The sequence below is a fragment of the Desmodus rotundus genome, chromosome 3 (genome assembly GCF_022682495.2).
Source record: "Desmodus rotundus isolate HL8 chromosome 3, HLdesRot8A.1, whole genome shotgun sequence".
In the NCBI taxonomy this organism is placed as follows: Eukaryota; Metazoa; Chordata; class Mammalia; order Chiroptera; family Phyllostomidae; genus Desmodus; species Desmodus rotundus.
This window is the reverse complement of record NC_071389.1, coordinates 176,799,052-176,807,833: the sequence shown is the minus strand read 5'-3', so window position 1 is coordinate 176,807,833 and position 8,782 is coordinate 176,799,052. Positions and strand designations below refer to the sequence as shown.

General features: G+C 43.8%; 1 protein-coding gene across 1 annotated transcript; it reads right to left on the bottom strand.

Moving 5' to 3' along the window:
- Nucleotides 1-1,272: 1,272 nt before the first annotated feature.
- GPRC5D (G protein-coupled receptor class C group 5 member D) lies at nt 1,273-8,154 on the bottom strand. The gene is made up of 2 exons (XM_071220793.1): nt 7,063-8,154; nt 1,273-1,395 (listed from the first exon to the last, which is right to left on the bottom strand). The coding sequence occupies exons 1-2, from the start codon at nt 8,056-8,058 to the stop codon at nt 1,273-1,275; spliced, it is 1,119 nt and encodes a 372-aa protein (XP_071076894.1). The 5' UTR covers nt 8,059-8,154.
- Between the last annotated feature and the right edge of the window lie 628 nt (nt 8,155-8,782).

Here is an 8,782-nt window from a genome sequence, read left to right as displayed (position 1 = left end):
TGGGCAAGTCCCTTCCTTCTCTGTAAAAGGAGGGAGCTGCATTCCTGAAGTTCTTTGCTTTGAATTATCTCCCCCACAAAAAATGGAAGATCTACCACAGCAGTGTTGTCTGCCTAGGACCGAGTCCGAGAACAGTTCCTGGTACCTTGCCCACGCTCGGGAGATACTCGTTGATATTCAAAAACCCATGCTGTCCATTGGTCATTCGAAAGGCTTTTTTTTCATGTATGGAGTCTTAGCTATTTTTCAACGATCTGTTACACAGCAGGTGCTCAACACTCCCTGGTTTGAAATAACACATTTGGTTCTCAGGGGAGGGGCACTCTTTACTTGATAATACAAAAATACGGGCCTGGAGAAGCCTCCCAGAGTGGGAAAAAGAGTTGTCTCTGCATTGGAAAACCTGACCCACCTCTAACTGCTGTGTGATTTGGGGCAAGTCATTCCATTTCTCTTGGGTTCTGTTTCCTTCTCTACAAGGTCGGAGGGCTGAATTGGTCCCTTAGAACCCTTCTGGCAGCACATATCTGACTCTGCTCCTGTTCCACCTGTTACATATGACAAATGCATATTAAGGACAGATGAACCCACGTGGGGCTGCATGAGAAAAGAAGGCAAAGTAATTAGTGCAGAAGCATCGGTTCATTAGAAACATCAAGACAGGCAGACTCTGCTTTTTATGTGCACCACCTACATTCCTTTATGAGCATCAGCTGGGACAGCTCTTCCTTTGCTGTTATTGGTTCATCAAAGCAGGTCATTGACCCCAGCCACATCTGCCTTCGTACTCACTGTCGTGAGGTGCAGACACCATGGGAAGAAGCCTGCCAATTTGCAAGTCCATGAAATGTTCACATTATTTAAAATGCCCAATTGTGGGGATCCTGAAGATTCTGCTCTTTTATTGAAAATGCTGGGTCACTCATACATAGGGGCCTTTTATAAAAAATGACTACAAGAGTATTCCAGTAATGAGTTGCTTTTAAACTTTGTCATATTAGCATGACCCTAATTTCTTCAGACCTAGGTCTTTTGGTTCCATTAGGAAGAGGAGGCAATTTGTTCTAGCACTGCTAAGGAAGGGAACTTTTTAGTTACGTGAATGAAGAAAGAGACACAGAGTCAGGTAGGGTGGCCAGCAAGATTGTAATTATGCTCGAAAAGGCAGTCTTCTGATGAAGGGTCCAGATGGAAGAAGGAAGCAAAGAAGGAAGGTGAGTTGGTATTTTGTTGGCAGTGTGACTCTGTAGGCTCCCCAGTGGCCCAGCAGGGCTACATTAGGGTGGTCTTCTGGGTCTTCACTACTCCTGTATCCTGTGGACTTGAGAATGCCGCATCTTGCCGGGGGCCTAGAGTAGCCCGTGGGTTGAAATACTCTTGTGTGGGGTCAACAGTCTAGAAAGGAAGAAAAGCCATCATGAACTTTCTGAGCCAGCATAGGGGATGGTACTCTCTAGAACGATTTGAAATATTATCATTTCAGCATCAGTTAATACTTTGCTAATTAAAAAAAGGAAAAAAAAATGAGCCTACCCATATCAGAACTTCTTTACCATCATCCCCCTTAGTCATTAACAAGAATCTCTCTGCAAGACTCTTGAATGGCTGATCACTGGAAATTGAAAGTAATCTAAGAAATTCTCACAGGGGATAATAAAGATGTCCCTGTCGTGTAAATGCCCTGCAGAGGGTTAATTATAGCAAATGATACAGCTATGTCCTGGACCGTGTGTCTTTCCAAGAAAGGACAAAGTCTCAGAGAACCAACCAGAGGGATCAGCCTAGAGCTGCCTAGTACAGTTGGTGACTTTCATTCTCGGACTTTAGCTCCTTCTGATCCCCATAACACAAGAACTGTGTCCCAGTGTGGTCTGTTTGGCTGTCCAGATTGTGTGTCTCCAAACCCTCATGGCACAAATGCAAGTTACCTCCAGTTCTACTCTGCAGCACTCTCTTGGTTTTTGCCCAAAACGATTAAAATTAGTATATCCCTCTGGACATCCAGATGATGAGGACAGACCTAGCCCAGCTCCTGGGGCCACCTGGGCAGCTGGAGCTGGGCAGTGACTCAGAGAGGCAGCCAGTGTGGCTCAGGGGATCTGTTTCGACAACTGATACTAGGAACAGATCTGACACTCACGCATATTTACAATTCCCCACTGTGCCCAGGGCAAACGGCAGTGAGCTTGCTTCTCTCCACCCTCAAACAAATCTTTCCAGCTGTCCTTTCTTTCTGGGGACACTCACCTGCATCAGAACACATATATTGTTGATGGCAGTGGTGATGGGGATGGGGAGGGGTTAGGCAGAGGCAAAAGGCCTGCCTCGCCTTTACTGGGCTGGCCTGGTGTGGTTTAATCTAGATGGCTCCAGCTCCACATGCCTGTAGGGATGGCCCTGCCCTACCACACCTCTCGCAGTCAATAAAAGCCACTGGAGCCGAAACCTCACTGCTCTCATAAAGCAGGAGAGCTTGCTCTGGCCCTCCGTGGTGAACGCAGATGAACACATTTACCTGCAGCTGAATATGAAGTTAATGCTACATCCTCCTGAGCTCCATCACTGTCTCGGGCTGAAAGCCAAAGGAGGGAAGGGCTGGGTTAGTGTCAGAGATTCACCCGGAAACAGCACCTGAGGACTAGAAGAGGACTTAATGGCTTGCAAAGAGGATTTTGGCCCTTTAAAAAGAAATCCTCTGTTGAGGCTGTTCTAACAATAATAACAAAAAAATGATTTAAAAAAAGTATTTTTAAAGCTTCTGAGGAAGATTGTACATATATAGCCTTTTGTGTTCAGAAGCAGCTCATCCATGTTTAGTAATTGAAGAGGCTGAAGATTCATCACCACTTTCTAGAGAAAGAACACGGGCCCTGGGTCAGAGCCTTTTCTCCAGAGTTACCACATGACCACGGGCATCTCACTGTCTGCAAGAGCAAAAAGAAAAGCTTTAACTAGATCATTTCTAAAGTCCCTTTAAGCCTGATACTCTACAAAATTGGTTCCATTTAAGAAATGGGACATAATACAAAACATCATTAAAGATAATTTCATATTGTGGTAGAATAGCACACAGGTGGTTACTTGTTTCATGTCTGTCTCCTCAATAGGACTGCAGCTTTATGAAGAGTAGCTGTGTTTGTGCCTAAGGCGAGGCCCCTGTGGGTACATATTTGTTGTTTGATGGTCACAGACGTAGCTGGGCCATCAGTATTCACGCTTGCCGGCTGTAGCACTGGAGCCGTGGGCTCTGCTCTCTCTCATTGGTTAGCTGTGTTACCCACGCCTCGATTGCCTAACCTTTCGTTGCCTTTGTTTCCTGGTGGAAGTAGAAGAGGGATCATGATGATCATAGTAGTAAATCTATTTCATAGGGTTGTTTTGAAGTTAAATCAGCTAACATACAGGTGGGTAAGGCCTCTGGAGTAAGACACGATGCATAGAAAATGCCACAGCGCTACCCTTTGCACATTATTGCTGGTGGTGGTGCTGGCGGTGTAGTTATAATCGACGCTCTGACATCTTCCTCCTGCTGGCGTTTTTGAGAGGGATAGGACCTTGTGAAGCATGAAACGTCCTCTTTTCCTTCACAGCAGAATGAACTGAATTTTGGGTGTAACTATGTTCCTTGGGTCATAACAAGACTCCTTCCTACTCAGTCCCTTGGTAACCAGTGTTCATCCAACATTCTCATCAGACCGGATCATAAATTAGAGAAGCTTAATTCTCCAGCTCACCATCTTCCTCCATACTTCTCGCCAGTTCTCTCTTTGTGACCCGTAGTGCTTGAGGGTGACCAAAGACCGGTTTTGCTACTTGTTCCCATGAAAAACAAACAAAAGTCATGCCCTCTGGGGCCATTCAAATTGGATTCTCATAGTGAGGTGGGGCCTTGTAGAAAAAAATGTTGAGAATTGTCAGAAAGGGCTACGTTCAGCAAAAGTTGGTATTTGCTATATGGAAAACAACCCAAAGGGCTTATGTTTGCAAAAACTTTCTTCTCCTGGCTTATATCATTTTATAGTCATGGGCCCATTTTTATATTACATAGATTCATTATTTTTGTCAAATTGTACTAGGTTTGTACACATGTAAACACTGGACTGAAAAATACCCACAATAATGTGATACTTTGATATATATGGGTCTTGCTTTTAGCAGCCTTGATCTAATAATATTCTAATTAGTCTAAAAGATAAAGTAAGCAATGATTAGAACAGGAGATTTCCTGGTCTAAAAAAAAATCATGACTGATATTCTACTATATTTAAGGTCTCTACAAATCGGTTACATGAAAATTTTCAATCAAAAGAACAACAACCCTCCCCACCCCACCCCAGCCAACTGTAATTGAACAACAATAAAAAAAGTAAAAATAAAAATAAAAGAACAAGTAACTTCAAAAGTTCAATCAATATACTACTTTTTCGGAGCACATTTGTAACAGGGCAAAGACTAAGCCCAGCCGCCCCGCGTCCTGTGGTACCCTGCCTGGTTGCACTTTCCTTCTCCAGCCAGACTTCGCCTCTGGGGAATTAAGTCCACAAGCCACTTCAGAGAGAGAAAGCCTAGTCTTCTTTTGAAAGAATCCCAGGGAAATGGAGTCTTTAACCTAATCCCTTTCGATGATCCGTTTTAGTGTTTACCAGCTCTTCTTTTCATATTTAATCAAAATCCCTCATGCTTTGGTTTGAATCCATTTCTACTTGCAGCCTTCAGTGGGAGACAGAAAACGGGACAACAGCCTCTTGGAGAGGTCTTTGGTGTAACACCCTGCTAAGCCCCCCTTGTCTTACTCTTCTTTCAGGTGAATAATTTGGTCCCACAACCCAGAGGTAAATCAAATAATTATGTGACTGGAGTCACAGCTATGAATGGTATTAATCAGAAGAGTCACGTGCCAATGCATGCCTCATGGATTCAAACAAGATTTCATGTTTTGTACGGAATTTAGAGAGAGGGAAAAGTTAAATAGTTTACGATAAAGGCAGGTGAAGAACTGCCATCTCAGATCGTTGTCTTAACATTTCCACACAGGTCTGACGTTATAACCCTTTAGTCATCTTTGCAGGTTCCCACCGACACCTCTCCAAGTTCCCCACACTTCTCGTTAGTGGACCCCAGAGCTGGAAGGGGAATTCTCCTTAGCGATTGACCCAAGCTCAGCACAATGGCCTGACTGTTCTTGATGACCACACATCTGTTTATGTAGAACAGTGATTGTTTCTGGAGAAAACAAAAACAAAGGCCGTGCTGAGCTGCTTTCCCACTGCAGCTCATGACCTACGACACAGAGAGTTTTTCAGGTAATTGTTTTTACACTGTACTTAGTATACTGTACTTGCCTACTTCTTATCTATTTTGTGTCTATTTGTTTGTTTTCTGTAGCTAGGTATAATCCTCTACTTTTTATTGAGATTTCATCATTCTTCCAATTTTTGTGTTTTGTGCTTTTTCCAGGTGATCTAAATTCTGATTACATTCTCTAAAGCTTAAGTTTCTGGTTATTCTGCCCAGTTTTGGAGTTTGGTCTCTGTGCTCTCCAGTACACTATCGATCCCCCCCCCACCCCAGCCCCAAGTATTAAACTACACTGACAATGGCTATCACTGGCAGGCTGTTTTCTGCTCAGAAGTGGATTTACTAGCCATGCATGAACAATAAGGATAGTACCAGGAAAGACTGCGCTTTTGCCAGCCCTTGCTGTTCCACCAGGATGTTCCTTAAAACACTTTAAACACTTGTCCCACATTTCTGGGGACATGGAATATTGATGATTACAAATCCCAGTGTGTTTAAGGTTTCATGAAACTCAAAGAATTCTCTCTCTTTCTCCTTCTCTCTGACTTTTGTTTCCTGGAAACATAAAACAGCAATAAAACAAACACAGGAAGTTTTATCCTGTCTTCTGGTGAGAGCAATGAGACTGACTGCAATTCTGCCAAACCTCAGCGGTCTGATTGCACGTCAGCAACGCACAAGGAAAGCTTGCTACAGGGAGGGCGCACACTGCCAGTTTCTGGCCCTCGGTCAGCCGGGCTGAGAAGAATGAATGGATGCATCCCTCTCAACAGGATTTAATTTGAATGTGTAATTAGCCATAGATTACTGCTCAAAATAGTGTATGCACTTAAAAGGAAAGCTTTCTATTAATTTTTTAAGCCTAGTGAACATGATGTGTGCTATACAATATATAAAATAACATCATCTTTGCACATTAGAAATAAATTGTGAGAAATCAGATGCCTATTAAGACACAAGAATTGATGTAAAACTATGATATTTGGTTGTGAATAATAGGCCAGATGTTTTAGAAAGGAAAGAATGAGTTTTGACATCTTTCCAGATGAATGAAATTAGCTACTATTTTTCCCAGGTTGTTGGTGTTCAAGCCTCCTCATTGTCATGGATAATACATTTTATTCTCTTACAAAGGATGGTCAGGTGGCTTGGTCTTACATAAGGATCAAAATACAACCTAGAAATTGATATGAACATGTCACATAAGCAAGTTGCTTTATTTCTATTAATGATTGTACATCTGTACTTTTACTCAGGATTCTGATTTAATGGCTCTTCCTATCACTTTTTGTAAACCTTGAAGGGCTTTAAGCAGTGAGTAGTTTGAAAAGTAGAGACCCGGAAGTTATTGGGCTTTGTAACTTTAACAAGGTAATGAGTCCTGCAAATCAATTTATTATGATGTTGGGGCAAATTAGTTTTGAGACTTAACTTTTAAAATGTCAGTCTCTGTTGCCAGGATTGACTTCTGTACTTGACAGCCCAGACATCTGGGCTGAGCATTACATGTCGTGCAATTGCATGGCCCAAGCCTAATTTGGGGCTGATTGACTCATTGTATATGAGTGGGTGCCTTTCTGTCCCCAACACGAGCACCAGAGCCACACCCTCTTTACTTGGGGGACCTTTGGTTCACTTCTGTCTTGGTCTCATTCCCTTGGTCTTTGTATGTTGGAAGAGCTCATTTTTCATAAAAGTTTAACCCTGATTCTGGGGGTCTGCATCTCCATGCTTGGAATATTTAGTCATCCACTAAATTCTGACCATTGCCTTTTTGTTCCCTCCTGATTCATTTGGTTGCACAACTCTCTCCTGTTTCTCCCATAGAAGAACCTCCCTGCTTTCTGAATCCCCTGGGACGGTACCTTTTGAGAGTTCCTGGTTCTCTGCTCTGAAGCCGCATTTGTAGGCTGGCACCGAGCTGGTGTTGCCTGGTGAAGCGCAATCTTGTTTCCACGATCTGCAGAGAATGCAGAGCTCAGGGATGATGTACAGCAGCAGGAAGACCCAGGCATTGGTGACCAGGCCAATGCAGATGACAGGGTCGTCCCACTGGGGCTGCCGCTGGAGCTGCGGGTTGCCCCTCATGAGCATGGAGATCCACACCACCCAGATGACGATGGAGATGAGCATAGTGATGAAGATGAGCCTTCCATGCTGCTTCCAGTTCTCACACGGGCCACAAAAGGTGGCTTTGGAGATGAAGAATGTGAGGGCCATCAGGAGAAGGACGTAGACCAGGAGCACAACGAAGTCCACATTGAGCTGCCAGGGCGTCATATGCACAAACATCATGCCTCTGGTCATTATGAGAGTCACATACTCAATGGCAATGATCGTCTGCAACAGGCTAAGACCAACAGCAATGCACAGAATTGTGGTCCAAGAGAAGGAGACGCCACCCCGGACCAGCTTCACCAGGTTGGAGGCATGAGCCAAGAGGCATGCGAAACAGAGAGCAAAGAGAACCCCGAAGAAGAAGTAGCGTACGGGAGCGGTTTGCTGATTGAACTGGTTGATGAAGGCAAAAGCAAGGCCAAAGAGCCCCAGCACACCCAGGAGGAAGAGGATCTGGGTGGGGAGGACATTCCACTGGCCACAGTCTTGAACCTTACACACGAGGAAGAGAAGTGCCAGGAGCAGAATAACTGTAACCACTATGCCAATTATTGCCAGGCACTCCAGGACAATGCGCCACGGCCCCTCTGTGTCACAGAGGAAATAATAGTCCTCTGTGGGCTTGGTGAAGTCCTCACACATAGTGACTGTAGGTGGACTCCACGAAAATGGACTTCTGTTTCCCTGCAGAAGAAAGAGAGACAAACTTATGACTTTATACCTACCCACAAGAATGCCTATTGGGTATATGCAGGTCGCTATAATGTCTCTCAGTCCCAAATAAAGACACCTGGATGCACTGAGTAAAATAGCCCCAAACTAGTAAACCCCCAAAACTATCCTATCTCTATCCTGCTTGGAAAAATAGAACAATCTTCACTTGGGGGCTCCAGATAATCCATCCCCTTCCATGTCACAATTTCCACCACGGCTTTTTGAAGCTGATGGAGAATCTTTTTCATAAAGAGGGATGCCAAGATTTCCCTGATTGGTGGCAGTACAGCTACCTCAGGCTCCAGGACAAGGGCCGTTGACATTGATAGATCACTGGCTCACTCAAGACACTGATGCACTGATTGAAGGAGACGGACAGTGATTTTTCCTAGTAATATTTATGACCGTTCCTTCTTTAAATTCAGTTCAATTCAGTGCAACATGTTCTTGTTCAATGCTTACTATCTGTTCATCAAAGAATTATACAAAATGGTCCCTGACTTTAAATAACTTTTTGGATAATTTAGCACCAAAACCCATGTCTTAACAGAGGTTGCCTAGGAAAAAATTCCATATATTTATTTGGAAAAATGTACCTCGCAATTGAATACGCCTAGCTCTCCTCCTCTTCAGTTATTCCTAAGCTAGATGG